Source organism: Mytilinidion resinicola, assembly GCF_010093595.1.
Source record: "Mytilinidion resinicola strain CBS 304.34 unplaced genomic scaffold BDZ99scaffold_33, whole genome shotgun sequence".
Classification (NCBI taxonomy): Eukaryota; Fungi; Ascomycota; class Dothideomycetes; order Mytilinidiales; family Mytilinidiaceae; genus Mytilinidion; species Mytilinidion resinicola.
In genome coordinates this window covers 399,283-412,516 of record NW_022985469.1, presented here as the reverse complement: position 1 = coordinate 412,516, position 13,234 = coordinate 399,283, and the positions used below count along the sequence as shown (strand labels likewise).

General features: G+C 52.3%; 6 protein-coding genes across 6 annotated transcripts; 1 reads left to right on the top strand and 5 right to left on the bottom strand.

Annotated features, from left to right (window-relative positions):
* Positions 1-16: 16 nt before the first annotated feature.
* Positions 17-619, bottom strand: BDZ99DRAFT_355934 (uncharacterized protein; the record flags this gene model as incomplete). The annotated part of the gene is made up of 1 exon (XM_033714612.1): positions 17-619. A coding segment is annotated over one exon (603 nt), but the record flags the coding sequence as incomplete, so codon positions are not given.
* A 1,068-nt stretch (positions 620-1,687) lies between these two features.
* Positions 1,688-2,609, bottom strand: BDZ99DRAFT_469090 (uncharacterized protein). Its single transcript, XM_033721420.1, has one exon. It carries the CDS (start codon positions 2,315-2,317, stop codon positions 1,850-1,852), a length of 468 nt encoding a protein of 155 aa, XP_033569315.1. The 5' UTR covers positions 2,318-2,609; the 3' UTR covers positions 1,688-1,849.
* Positions 2,610-4,171: 1,562 nt separating this feature from the next.
* On the bottom strand, positions 4,172-6,988 carry BDZ99DRAFT_469089 (kinase-like protein). Its single transcript, XM_033721419.1, has 3 exons — positions 6,807-6,988; positions 6,133-6,760; positions 4,172-6,051 (listed from the first exon to the last, which is right to left on the bottom strand). Exons 1-3 carry the CDS (start codon positions 6,851-6,853, stop codon positions 4,618-4,620), a joined length of 2,109 nt encoding a protein of 702 aa, XP_033569314.1. The 5' UTR covers positions 6,854-6,988; the 3' UTR covers positions 4,172-4,617.
* Positions 6,989-7,294: 306 nt separating this feature from the next.
* On the bottom strand, positions 7,295-8,871 carry BDZ99DRAFT_469088 (galactose mutarotase-like protein). The gene is made up of 3 exons (XM_033721418.1): positions 8,367-8,871; positions 7,961-8,275; positions 7,295-7,884 (listed from the first exon to the last, which is right to left on the bottom strand). The coding sequence occupies exons 1-3, from the start codon at positions 8,631-8,633 to the stop codon at positions 7,507-7,509; spliced, it is 960 nt and encodes a 319-aa protein (XP_033569313.1). The 5' UTR covers positions 8,634-8,871; the 3' UTR covers positions 7,295-7,506.
* A 750-nt stretch (positions 8,872-9,621) lies between these two features.
* BDZ99DRAFT_428877 (putative mitochondrial cytochrome b2) lies at positions 9,622-11,730 on the bottom strand. Its single transcript, XM_033717202.1, has 4 exons — positions 11,220-11,730; positions 11,105-11,168; positions 9,954-11,057; positions 9,622-9,905 (listed from the first exon to the last, which is right to left on the bottom strand). Exons 1-4 carry the CDS (start codon positions 11,358-11,360, stop codon positions 9,757-9,759), a joined length of 1,458 nt encoding a protein of 485 aa, XP_033569312.1. The 5' UTR covers positions 11,361-11,730; the 3' UTR covers positions 9,622-9,756.
* A 78-nt stretch (positions 11,731-11,808) lies between these two features.
* BDZ99DRAFT_469085 (alpha-ketoglutarate-dependent 2,4-dichlorophenoxyacetate dioxygenase) lies at positions 11,809-13,139 on the top strand. Its single transcript, XM_033721417.1, has one exon. The coding sequence runs from the start codon at positions 11,850-11,852 to the stop codon at positions 12,801-12,803; it is 954 nt and encodes a 317-aa protein (XP_033569311.1). The 5' UTR covers positions 11,809-11,849; the 3' UTR covers positions 12,804-13,139.
* Positions 13,140-13,234: the final 95 nt, after the last annotated feature.

Sequence of the window (13,234 nt, the reverse complement as noted above, 5' to 3'; positions counted from 1 at the left end):
TCCTCTCCTTCCCCTTTGCCGCCTCTTCTGCCGGGCCAATCGCCATATTGAGCGACCTGGGAATGCGCCAAAATGCCACCTCAACACCATTGCTCGCAAAGTAGTTGATCTCCGCAAGTAGCATCTTCCACAGATCAACATTTTCGACTGGGTTATCGGCCTCAGTCTTCCATCCTCCTTGAGCCCAGTCGTCGATTCTCTTAGTGGCACCAAGTACAACGTATTCCGAGTCAGTAGCAATGACTATCTTGTGCCAACCCTCTCCATGCCACTGACGATACCCAAGGGTTCCAAGGACAGCGCGAAGCTCGGCACGGTTCTTGGTCTGTGGATGCTCTTCGCCGGTAGGGCCCTTATTTTCGAGCCGGAATTGGCAGCTGGTTCTTGGGTATGGAGGGGGTTTGAAAACGAAGGCACAACCGGCAGTGAGTTTGGCCGAGGCGGCTGCATCGCTCTGATCAGGACATGAGCCATCCGCGTAGATGAGTATCTCCCGGGGATCGGTGACGAAGCGACGCACATGACGATGCGCACGGGTATGGCAATACAGGACCGTGTGCTCTAAAGCGTGGTGCGTGAATAGGCTCCTTGGAGTGTCATCTGCGGAAGGAGGTTGGAAGATTTTAGCCTTCGTCAAAGGGATATCGGATAATGGTGGAGCTAATAGGGCGACGTTCAACCCTATTCCGGCGTAGAGATCAGGGTCGTATCCGAGAATCAGTGGGTGCTCAGTCGGCTCGACGCCGTCACAGCACTCATCCAATGTGTGCATGTTCATATTCAGCGCTTGATGTGAGTCTATGCTCGAAGGATGATTTAGATGCAGCATGCTGTGAGAGGCACGAACTGCTGATATATCAAGAACTTGTGGTTTGGTTTGCAGCTATGCGTTTGGCGCAATCAATTGCTCGAGCCAATCGAACGGAGACGTAACCTCTTCTGACGCCGTATAAAAGAAAGGTTGTCACGTAACAGGAAAGAGTAAAGACTGTACGTGTTGTATTTCATGATGAGGATGAGGATGTAGAGAAGAAGGAGAGGTCTGGCGGAAGGTGAGATATACAAGGTGTCATGCGCCTGCCGTAGCCTTGCCGCTCCTCCCTGGCAAAGGCACCACGCCGGTGGGTGTGCAAGGAAGAGAACGGTTTGTGAGAAGCAATTCGTTAGCAGATTCCTCTTCGAAGCCCTCATTTTTGATTGCCCACGCGCACGAGACCCGGTAGTTTTCCAGTCCAGTGGACAGTGATCAAACGTTACACAAGCCTTGACGCAAGTGCCAAAGTGACGAAAAACATGCAAACATCCCATATCCAGGCAGAGCTTTCTTTTCATGTACATAGATCAACGTAGTTGCATCAGATGCGGACGTGCTGTCCAGATTCTTTTCTCTTAGGCTACCACAACTCCATGATGTGGACGCGATGGCTCGATTGAGCAGCTCGCAGGCTTCGTGCAAGCGCTTAAGATATAATAGAATCTAGAGCAGTCGGCTATCGGACTTCAGTTGCTTGCTGTATCATTGGTGCAAAATTGTGCTCGAAGGTTTTGACATTGCGCCTTTGAGAGATTTAGATCTCTACGAGAAAGGAGAGAAGGCGGTATTGAGGCAAGTGGTTCGCTCGTAGTAAGACTTCGAATCTGGTTCTTGCTATACTGATTGTCTAGAGGGCGTCGTCGAGGGGTGAGGCTACTCGCTTTGAGTGGGTGCATTACAGGCTCACAGGTATGCGAGCGTTTTCGCCCCTTCTCTGACTCCAGGAAAGATTTATGGCGTAGAGTATTGAAGAGACTGATATGCGGATCCGTTTAGCAAAAGTTTCTATAGGGTCCCCCATGCACATATACTAGCCTATAGCAGAGTCTCCTCTGCGTCCTCAAAGGCTTCATTATCTAAGTCGTCAACTCCCGGAATTCCAGTTACTTCTAAAGCTTCAAGGAACTTTGCATGCAACTCCGGGCCCAAGGCGCTGCTGAGTTCGTATGCGTCTCTTGCACTTCCGTGAAATGGCAGACCCATTTGACAAAGTATCAGCCCCACTCCTTTAACGGAAGAGTCTGCGCCCTTGCCTAAGAAATATCTAATTTTGCGACAAGCACCGTTCCTGGGGCGATGAGAATGCGAGGTGATGCTGTAGTGAAGAGGTGACCAGCCGTACTTGTCTTGCCTATTGACTTCTCGCACGTCGTATCTTTCGTAAACCTCTCGTAGCACATCAACGTCGTCGGCGAGCTCAGCTGCGAAGTGAAGAAGAGTCCTTCCATCCGGGAGGACCCTCGCCATCTGAACACCAGCTTGGAAAAGCACCTTCGTCCTCATGGCTCCCTAGTGCATTGCAAAGGGCCGACATTCCTCTCTCATCGGCGGAATCAAAGTCGACATACGACTTTGACATCAAAATTCGGAAAAAGTCCGCGGTGTTGCTGACACGGTAGTGGGAACGGACAATGTACAGCATCGTCAGCATCTTACCCTCGACCACCTCATGAACGGAAGCAGAGTGTTGGACGAGTGCTCGGATGATATCGACGAAATTCGTAAGGGGAGGATGCTGAGGAAGGTTTCGATTTTTTCGCTCTGTGGGGCCTTTGTAACCAAGAGCGGCGAAGACGGGAAGGCTATGAACATAATTAACGAGCGCTCAGAAGAAGGGCAAGGCACGTACATCCGCGCACCGCCACCCATGTTAGGATTGGCGCCGGCGTTGAGCAGGAGTGTTACAACCTCTACACTTTCAGACTCAATAGCAAGCTAATGCAGTGTTACTAGTCAGTCTTCACGCTTTCAGGTTGCAGCGAAGATTTTCCATCTATACCGGCTAGAGATTCTCGAAGAACATGGCGTAGTAGTACCTAGTTTGATACGCTTAGATGCAGTTGGCTGATGCTCTGGGGATGCCACATCTTGAGAATAGAATGATCCTTCGGTGCGGTCACATGCCGTTTGTATGAGACGTCGATTCAACTCAACATTATTCGCGATTTGGCGAACCAGCACGTGATTGACAGAAGTGTTACGATTGTTGCAGAATCAGCACGGCAAGGCATGGTAGAGGCTTGCCGAGGAGCTTTTCTTACCATGTAATAAGCTGAATAGTAGTGGACAGGGTACCTTCGGCATCTCGAAGCCGCCCGAGGATCTTTACCGCCGTTCGGCTCTCTCTCAATATCCATTTGAACCGACTCATGATATCCATATCGCTCGTAGTCTGGGTGATACAGCATTTCCGTTGGAGTTCAATGATGGTCTCATATACTGTCCGGACTGCGTCCCTTGAAAGGAGGCGCAAATACGATAGCAAGAGTTCGTCATCGCCGTTCTGTTAAAGTGTGTCCTGAAGTGAGACTAGGAGCTCTGGGAGAATGCTGACTCGATGCTTTATCCGATTGTATTCGACTGGAGCGTCCCGTATGTCGTTACAAAACTCTGTGATCAACGTAACGGTCTTGAAAGTGTAAACAAGAAACTGGGACACGGATGCAAGTCCTCCCGTTACTATGAGTAGTTCAGTCATTTCTTGAAGACAACCTAGGAGAGGTATTGAGATAAAGAGATAGCGGGTGAAATGCAGAAGTCGTGCGCGGGGGCTAAGTTTGGCTTAATTTCTACCTAACTGCTGAGGTTCGCACTAGGCTACAAGGCTGAGAGTTCGATCTCATGCTGAAAGTAGAGCCAATCGAAGTGTAGGGCTGAAATCAAACCCTTCATATCCTGGAATGGGATACGTGGCCTTGCGTCAGTGAAAATCAAGTCTAAGTATTTATTGTTCATCGAGCCGTTTGAGAACATCGCAAGTCAAGGATTGTGGTAACAGATAGCACACTAAGGCGAACTTGACCGAGGATGAACGAACGTTAGTAGCATCCACGACATACCTGGTAGGGTCCTCAATACTAACTAGACTCCATACAGCTCCAAAAACCTTCAATGAGACAGTAGCAAGGGTGGTTCGTGCACTCCTATTTCGCAGGAAAGTCTCTCCGCCATCCAAACCAACATCCGCCCGTCCTAACCTTATGTGGATTTGTGTAAGTAAAAGCTGGCGGCGAGTATAACAAGTATAGTAATGTTAGTGCAGTGCCAATGTGGGGAAGGACCTTATTCAATCATCGTGCCTCTTTTGTGGACATCAAGTTTGCAGCGGCTGTCGTTTAGCTTCAAACACTCTTTCAGGTTGAGAAATATGCGGTACAAATCGGCGGATCTAGCAGCAGTTGTTTGGTTGGAAATTGCTTTACAGTGGCGAGTATCTTAGATGGTTAATCTGGAAACTGAGATGGGCTTTAAGTTGGGTTTTGAGATAGTCTTGAATAGGGTCAACATAATCGGATCCCTTCGATTTGGGGAAGAATTATCGGACAGACCTAACTCGCTACTATGCAATGACGAGGGATGAGGGGCTTTTAATTGGAGACAATTGATTTTTACTCCGAGAATCTAATCAGCAGAGTGAAGACGTGATAGAGGGAAAGTTACAGATAGAGTTAGGTGCTATCATGACAAAATCCCTACCATCTAAACTTTTCAGACACCGCCACCGTACCGAACTCCCCGAGCAAAGCGCAAACGCAATTTGAAAACGCCGGAACGCCTTGCAACCCTATCATTACCATGCAGTCTCATATATCGCTCCACCGTGGACTCACGCAGAGCCCCCCTCCCCACTTCACCACACCTAGTACAGCACCAATATGCACCGCCGCCAGCACCACACTACTCCAGTAACCCGCCCCGGCCTCATCGATACCGATCCCAAAGTCCAGCAGCGCCAGACAAAGGAGTGGCCAGGCGACCTTCGGGTTCGGCGCGAGCGGGAAGCACGGACTGCTGAGACTGACTAGTTTGCTCACGAACAGCATTATCTTGAGGAGCGAGAGGAGACTCGGGTGCGAGAGAGCGTGGTGTAGGCGGTCCGAGAGAGTGCGGGGTGGCGGAGGTGGCAGCATGAGGCGAGGAGACGTGGGTCGGGAGAGGGAGCGAGGCCGGGGAAGAGCTACGACATCTGGTATCGATTTCCGCGGGCGCAACATGACCGAGGATTCGGGGGGTGTGGTGTTCGGAGATGACGACAATGTGGTGTGGCTAACGGGGCTGGGTGAACGAGAAGGCCCAAGAGAGGCGGAGAGCTTTGATGCACCCGGGCGCACGAAAGTCGCTTTCGAGGTTTTCCGTGCGTGCTTCGTTGGAGCTGGTGAAGGTGTATCGGCGAGTGATATGCGGGAGCCAAGCTCTTCCAGGCCAGAAGGTGCAGCATATCCGCCTATCTCGTCAAATTTGGAAGGGGATTTGAAGACTTGGAGGATCTCTTCTGTGCCAGGGCGCTCGGCTGGATCGAGGGAAAGAAGCCGTCGGAGAGGGCGGTATAGAATGTCTGGGAGATCGGGTCTAGCTCGGTGTTCGTCGTTGAAGCCGGCCCAGCCCGTAATCTCTTCTCGAAGTAGTTCGAGATCCTCGTTGTCTTCGTCAATGCCGTCTGCGTTAACGTACGGCAGGCGACCAAAACACATGAAGTAGACGATCATCCCAAGGGAAAAGATGTCGGATTTAGTGGAGAAGTTTCCCAAAGGCCCATTAGGGGTCTGGCGCCGGAGGACTTCAGGAGCGCAGTACGATATGGTGCCCGTCGCTCCAGTAGACTTGCGTGTAGCGTTGACAACCTGAACTTCTCCGAAGTCGCTTACCAAGACGGTTAGGCGTTTGCCATCGTCATGGAGAAGACAGTTGCTGGGTTTCAGGTCCCGATGGATGTAGCCGTGCGCGTGCAAGTGATTGAGACCGGAGGTAATGTCTTTGAAGAAGGATAAAATCTCTTCGAAGTGCATTCGCCGTGGTCCGCCCAATTCGTTTGGTACATCTAGTTGACCTTTTGATCGGCGACGCAGCCGTGCCTTCAGTTCCTGAGGAGTCATTGCATTTCTACCCATCGAGCCGCCCAATACGTAATGGTGTAGGTCGCCGGAGTTGCAATATTGCTGCAGGATGAAGGCGCATGGGACGCTAGGTCCGAAGGTTGAGATTTGGTAATCCTCGAGCCAGACGTGGCGGTACGACACCTGGTTAATGTTAGTTTCATATCGATTTCCCACCGCAAGGGCCTCCTAGAGCTACAGGCCAGCTCAAGGGCCTGAACATACCAAGTTCTGATGTTGAAGATTCTGCAGCAACTGCACTTCAATCAAGACTTTTTCCAACCACTCATGATCATCCCCAACCGGCACCCTCTTACACGCAAACTGCCCCAACGGCACCCCATCCAGCACATGCCTCACCAACAGTACGACTCCCTTCCCACCCCTCCCAAGCTCCCTGTCTTCGACGAAGAAATCTTTGAAATAGTTTGGACTGAATGCCTTGGCCGAGATACCCCCTTCCCGCGATGGCATGGCAGGCGAGCTCTCCACAAATTCTGTTCCTGGCGGCGCAGGCATCTCTGCCGCTGCACTGGCGCTCCCACTGCTCTCTCGGCCGGGCAAAGGTATCTGGCGCAAGCGCTTGGTGGGCGACGAAGGGCGCGAGGGCTCGGTGGACCCGGGCTGGCTGCGGCGCAGCATGCCAAAGTACGCTGGGTTCACGAAGCCATGCTCAGTCTCGAGATTCGAAGGAGGCACATGGTCATGAATATCGGGATCGTGGGCAGAGGGATCGCGCAGCGGGCGGTGACAGTAGGGACATGATGTCGGCTCGACGGAGGTGGAGGAGGCAGCGCGGAGGGAGAGCTGTTTGGAGTGCTGGTCAAAGACGACGACGGCGGACCCGTGGCGACTGCATGCTGTTAGTGTTCGAAGCTCCTAGAGATGGCAATGCTCACAGGACGACTTCGCGCGACTCGGCGGGGACGTATGGGACGAGCGACATGCTGCGCTGACGGTCTTCGGCCACTGCTAGATGGCGTCGAGCGGGCGGTGGTGGCGGATGAGGAGGCTGGATGGCAGCGGACTCCTCATTGCAGAACGGGCGGACAGGATGAGCATGTCGTGTTGTACAGCTCCGGGTTGTTGTATTGTGGTCGACGCAGGCGGGGAGAGAGCTAGCTGTGGAAGAGGCAGGGTCTAGGTCACGAGATGCCTGCATGTAGAATGCTATATTTCACCTCCTATGTAGGATACTGCTCGTAGATACTCGACATGTCTATAATAGGGGACGGCACTTTATACATCCTACGTTAGTGCAATTCGCAGACAGTCGTAGAATGAAGCTGACATCACGTCAGCCATGAAGCTTGCCACCCCCCGCAGTACCTATAGCTTCAATACTAATTTCAAACTGGAGCAGGCATGATCAGACTACTAGTATGTCTTCTATTCAGTGCAGTTGATATCATTCTCATCCAATCGTCGACACCGTAGCAGCCATCTCCCAATCCCAGGGTAATCCAAGCCCCCCATCCTCAGCCAAACCGTCCCAATCCACCTAACACCTATTTTGAACCTCTCATAAAGCTGCTCGCTGCCGCTGGTTCCAAAAGCACTCTCCCGCCCACAGCTAGACGAAACACATCGACTCTGCACCTATAACAAGCTCTTGATCAGCTGTCCTCCCTCGAACCCATCCCCAGCTTCAAGCTTCTGCCATCCCTGCACGGAGCCGACCTCAACACACAGCAACTGCTGGAAGCCGTCCTTTGGCTCAAAGTCGCTCAAAGCGGCTGCCTTTTCCTTCCACGGATTCCACACGACGGTATCATCCACGTTGTCCCTTACGACGTCGAATCGCGGCTTCCCGTCCTCGAGCACCGTCGTGGTATCTTGTGGGATGGACGCGTAGACGCGATCGACCTCGCCAGTGATGGAAAGTGTGGGACTTGATTGGGTATGCGTAGTCGCATCGAGGACTTTGTCGACGTAGGGCACGCCTGCGAGGCCAGTGACGGTGGTCTTGGAGATGTCCTAGAAGTACATAATTAGCATCGTGTCGTAACTCCGACGCGTTCACATCGTTATATGAAGCAGAGCGTGGTCTTACCTTGACCCTTAAGTACGTATGAAGCAGCAGCTGGAACTCAAACACCTTTGTTCCCTCATTCCGCACATTCACGACCGTCTGCAGTCCCTCCTTGCTCAACGTGACGCTGTAGACGAGGCCAAAATCATACGGCCAGGCCTTCTTCGCCTCATCGCTGAGGTTCGAGCTGTAGAGGCCAAAGTCTAGCTTCACGGACGAGGCGTCGAGCGCATCTTCAGACGACGACTTGCCCAGGAACTCCCATCGCGAGGTGCGCGCGAAGCCGTGCTGCGGGAGCGCTGAGGTGGCGTGGTCTTTCGGAGGAGGTCCGAATACCTAAGATTTCAGAGATATATGTTAGCATTGACACTGCTATGAACGCGGTATACATGTCCCTGGAACTCATGCTTCGCGTGGTCATACGTACCGGAAACACAACCGGTATGCCTCCCCTCACAGCCTTGGTGCCGTCCAGCTTCGCCGCATCGCTCACCCACAGGTTCTCGACCTTGCCGCCGTCGCTCTTCCATGAAATGACAGTCGCGCCGTAGAGCAGGACCTCAACACTCTCGCCAGAGGGCAGCCGCGCCGTGACCTTCGAGCTGGCGCCGGTGCCGCTGATGTCCACTTCGGGGGATGGCGCAGCGGCTGAGGGCGCATTGAGAGCAGACGGACGGTTCGAACGGTTGGCCATTGTGCGGAGCGGTGATGGGAGTGGTGGATGTAGGGGTTGGTGGAGGGTTGTTGGGTTTAGGTGTGGTGGAGAGAGCTGATGAGGCGGGGTGAAGGTCGTGATGCGTCTGACTCGCGGTTCGCCGTGATCAGCAGCGCGTTTGCAGTAGCTCAATTGCGATCAATCACACTGCTAGTTCGGGTATCAAGCTAAATTGTCTTTCTCAAGGTTGTAGAGGGCGGAGAGGTAGTAGAGGGGCACAGCAAAGAGACCCGGGGGCCAAAGAGCTGACATCAACCCCACCATACCACGACGGCGACCTTCACCAACCTTCCACCAACCGGCAGCGAGCCAACTGCACACCATCGTCCCAAGGCACACCAGCTGAAACGCACATGAGTTTCAGATCCCCGCGTGTACACTGCCACACGCCATAATTGGCTGTCTGGTGCTCTTGACAGCCTCGCCATACGCCGTGAGCATCGATTGCACGACCCCAGGCTTCAACTTGTCCACATGACGTCTTGTGTAACAGGAGATCTGTGCTTGAGGTTGTTATCAGGAAGTTTGAGATTGCCTGGTTTCCTCTTTGCGGCAGCCGCTTCGAAGCAGCATCGTCGTACCATGAAGGGAGCCATACGGGGAGACAGCTTCTTGTTTGTTTCATCACTTCTTGCTGCATTCTCTCCATTTTTCTTGCAAGTCTTCAAAGCTCTCTATGCTAAGCTCCCTTCACACTTCATGTTTTCCCGAGTGTCAATCAAAAGGCGTAACTGCACGTCCTAACATCCGTAATTCAGATGCGACCGAACCATGGTTCAAAGCCATTGAAGGTAGGAGGAGAGTGGAAGGTTACGAGAGTGACTCTTCTGATGCACGATAATGTCAGGAGGAGTGATGCTCAGGTGCGAGAAGAGAGAGTGGGGGGTGAAGGGCTGCTGGGGTGGGGAAGGTGATGGACTCTACAGGCGAGAATTTCGAGTCAAGTTGACAAGGCTATAACTTATTTGAGCACCTGAGCAAGTATATTGGATACTAGATGATACGCTTAAATGATTGAGATGTGTGAATCTATCTCCATCTCCTGATTCTAGTTTTCAGCCGATCAGCACTTTCGCTTTTATCTTCTCCCGTAACGAAACCTCTAAAGCTTCGCTTTTTGAGTGTCCAAATCAGGCAGCTCGGTCATAATCAAAGCGTCTAGCTCCCTAGTATTCACCATATGCGGACGTAGCTGGCTGAGATCCGTAACGCCTAGTAGGCGCATAGTCGTTTCCAGCTCATCGCTTATCACTATTATCTGTTAGTTAGCGTAAAGACCAATACGCAAGAAGCCCTTACTTTGAATAGCTTTCAACACGCCTTCTGTTCCATATGCGCTCAGCGCATACATGAACGGCCGACCAAACCCAACAGCTTTAGCACCCAAGCACAATGCCTTCAGGACATCGCTTCCTCTTCTGCATCCGCCATCGACGAAGACTTGACACCGATCAAAGACCTCGGGGCAAAACTTGCGTATCTCCAGCAGTGTTCGCAACGAACTCGACACCGAGTCAAGCTGGCGCCCGCCATGGTTGCTGAGATAGATGTTCTCAAAACCGAGATCGGATGCCATCTTTGCGTCTTCAGCAGTAGCAATACCCTTCAGACAGATCGGCCCCACATCGCCCCATTCCTCCTTCATCCACGCCAAGTCATTCCAATCCAGAGTCGAAGAGAACGGGCCACGAAGAACAAAGTCTTCTCCAAGAGCAACATTATCTCCCAAGCGCGCAAATGTAGCCTCGCCAGCAGCAAGAGCTTCTTCAGCCTTATGTCTATCGTCTTCCTCGCGTTTACCAACCACTGGTGTATCGACTGTAATCAGAAGTGCCTTAAAGCCCAAGGCACGCGCGCGGCGGATTAAAGCTCTAGTCTCCGACTCCTTTTTCTTCACATACAGCTGGAACCAGAGACAACCACCCGCTGCTTGCTCTTGCATGCATGCCGCGAGGTCTTCAGCGGAGACAGACGATGCGGTGCTGACGCCGTAGGGGATGTTGAAGCGAGATGCGCCGCGTGCAAGGCAGATTTCGCCGTCTGGATGCCCGAGTCGAGCGAGAGCGGCGGGTGCGATGAAGAAGGGGAGGTTGCTTTGGTGGCCAAGGAGGTTGCATTTCATGCTGACAGCCTTTACGTTGCGGAGCACGCGTGGTCGAAAGGTGATACGGCTCCAATCCGAGAGATTGCCGTGGTGGGAGAGGAGGTCGTCGGAGGCAGAGGAGTAGTATGACCAGCCACGTTTGGTCAGGACTTTCTTTGCGGCGCTCTCGAGGTCGTGGAGGTTGAGACATAGTGCGATTGGTGTTGTGCCTTGTGATGGTTTGGCTTTTTGGGTCGAATCGGTTTGGGGAGCGGACGGGGAAGTTATGGTTGCTGGGTCGATTCTACCCAGATGTTTCTCTAGGGATATTTAGATGAGTTCTCTAGGATGCGTAAGTATATCGAACCTTTGGGAAGCTCGCTCTCAATAGTGCCTGGGGGATGCACAGGCAAATACTCTTCGGTGGCATCCTATAACTAGTGAGCGTAAGGTCGCATCACGAGAGGGAGGGAATCATGCACCTTTCCGCCATACCGCAGTATTATCGAAGCACCGCCCGGATGCTCGTCCAGGAAGTCTGTAACATCATATACTTGTCCCTCAATAACGACCCAGCACGACTCGCGAGTATTATGTTTCGCGACATCCGAAGCATTCAACATTGCACCTCGAAAGACTCAAAGTTCCACTCGCATGGATGAATGGGCAGGTAGCAAGCACGTGTTTAGTCTACTATGTATGCGGATCATGCGGCAGTGCCTGGCCGCGGAAGTCTGGAAGGAATGTCTGGGCACAGCGGGTGTCGGCAGCACGGGAGAATGGACTGGGGTAGGGCTGAACCTCTCCGCGGGTATGGTGCCGGTCTGGATGTTTCTTTCAGTTCTTGGGCGTTGGAACAGCAAGAATTGGGCTGTTCAAAGGCGAATTACCTCACCTGAGGGCTACGGAATTGCTCGGTTCTGCAGCCGGAACTCAGAACGGTGCAAGTGGCGAGCGAAGGAGGGGCTGCAGGACGTCAACCGAAACTCCGCTAAATAACATAAAAGATGGCATTGGAGAGATAGTAGAGAAAGCAAATGACAAGTCAATTCGCAATACCTTCACATTCCATACCTTTTTTCAAAAACATACAGCCTTCATCAGCCTTCATCATGCCTAGCGCTACCTACTTCACCATCAAGCCTATGCACCCAACCTTTGCATGCGAGGTTGAGGGCCTAGATCTATCCAAGCCACTCTCTGACGATGCGTTTGCTGAGCTACGAGATACGCTTCACAAATACGGCGTGGTAGTCATACGGGGCGCAAACTTCCCCAGTGACAAGGAGCACATCGAGTTCTCCGCCCGTTTCGGCGAAGTCGAAAAGAGCAAATACCGCAACCCACATATGAGGTCTCTGCCATATCCGGAAATCTTTGATATCTCGAACCTGGACGAGAAGAACCAGGTGGTGACCAATAGCAACGAAAAGCGAACTACTGCAATCCGAGGCAACGCTCTCTGGCATGCCGACGGCTCGTTCAACCCTCGCCGGACGTATGTCTCGTGTCTTAATGCAATCGAGCTTCCACCACCAAACACAGGAGGTCATACCGAGTATGCAGATGCTCGCCAGGCTTACGAGGATCTCCCCGAGGAGACAAAGGAGAAGATCAAGGACTTAGTTGGTGTCCATTCGTTCCTCCACAACCGCAAGACCGCCAACCCCGACTCTCCCCTTTTCAAAGACCTAAACGTCCTGGACGAGCCTCTCGCTCGACACAAGCTCGTCCCCATTCACGAGCCTACCGGTCGCCCGGTCTTGTATGCCACCGCCTACACCCACCACATCGAAGGCATGCCCATCGATGAAGGTCAAAAGCTCATCCAAGAGCTCATCGCGCACGCCACACAACCGAAATACGTCTTCAAGCACCACTGGGCCAACAACGGCGACGTCGCCATCTGGGACAACACCGCTGTGTTGCATCGTGCCACGGCCGGCGGGGCGTACGAGGGCAAGTACAGGCGAGATATGCGGAGGACATGTGTTATGGACTCAGGTAAAGACGCCTTTGGTTTGAACAATCCTGAAGACGCAAAAGGCCAGAGAAACTCAAGCTAAACTCAGGTCGCGCGAGCGTGACGAGCGACCAATGGGTTTGGGAGCCGTATGATTACGATGCGGAGGAGGAAGAGGACGATGATTACGACTATGAAGAAGAAGACAGCGAGGGGGAATACGAGTACAAAGACGAAGACGAAGGTGTCATTTATGAAGGATTTGTGGGAAGGGATAAAAATGAAGGCGCGGTCAGTATATTGACGTGGAATCAGCCGATCAGCCCGATGATGCATTTCGGGATGCCTTTCAGGGGTTTGAATGGATTTGATCAAGCATTCTTTGGTCTATTGGATTGACTCTTGTATTTATATCACAATCAAACTCGTTATTCTGTCATCTTTGCATATTCAAATTCCTTCCAGATGCTTCTTTTTGAATGACGGTATTTCGCAAGACCTCTGAACGCTTTCTTCTGAAAGTGAGAGTAAGAA

Bases quoted from the DNA above. Each gene is read 5' to 3' on its own strand.
- BDZ99DRAFT_469090 (XM_033721420.1), bottom strand. From the start codon at position 2,317: ATGAGGACGAAGGTGCTTTTCCAAGCTGGTGTTCAGATGGCGAGGGTC.
- BDZ99DRAFT_469089 (XM_033721419.1), bottom strand. From the start codon at position 6,853: ATGTCGCTCGTCCCATACGTCCCCGCCGAGTCGCGCGAAGTCGTCCT. The intron at 6,761-6,806 runs GTGAGCATTGCC...AACAGCATGCAG, and splicing joins GAGTCGCGCGAAGTCGTCCT to TCGCCACGGGTCCGCCGTCG. The intron at 6,052-6,132 runs GTATGTTCAGGC...AACATTAACCAG, and splicing joins ATCTTCAACATCAGAACTTG to GTGTCGTACCGCCACGTCTG.
- BDZ99DRAFT_469088 (XM_033721418.1), bottom strand. From the start codon at position 8,633: ATGGCCAACCGTTCGAACCGTCCGTCTGCTCTCAATGCGCCCTCAGCC. The intron at 8,276-8,366 runs GTACGTATGACC...CTGAAATCTTAG, and splicing joins GCATACCGGTTGTGTTTCCG to GTATTCGGACCTCCTCCGAA. The intron at 7,885-7,960 runs GTAAGACCACGC...ATGTACTTCTAG, and splicing joins ATACGTACTTAAGGGTCAAG to GACATCTCCAAGACCACCGT.
- BDZ99DRAFT_428877 (XM_033717202.1), bottom strand. From the start codon at position 11,360: ATGTTGAATGCTTCGGATGTCGCGAAACATAATACTCGCGAGTCGTGC. The intron at 11,058-11,104 runs GTTCGATATACT...AAATATCCCTAG, and splicing joins TGAGAGCGAGCTTCCCAAAG to AGAAACATCTGGGTAGAATC. The intron at 9,906-9,953 runs GTAAGGGCTTCT...AACAGATAATAG, and splicing joins CGTGTTGAAAGCTATTCAAA to TGATAAGCGATGAGCTGGAA.
- BDZ99DRAFT_469085 (XM_033721417.1), top strand. From the start codon at position 11,850: ATGCCTAGCGCTACCTACTTCACCATCAAGCCTATGCACCCAACCTTT.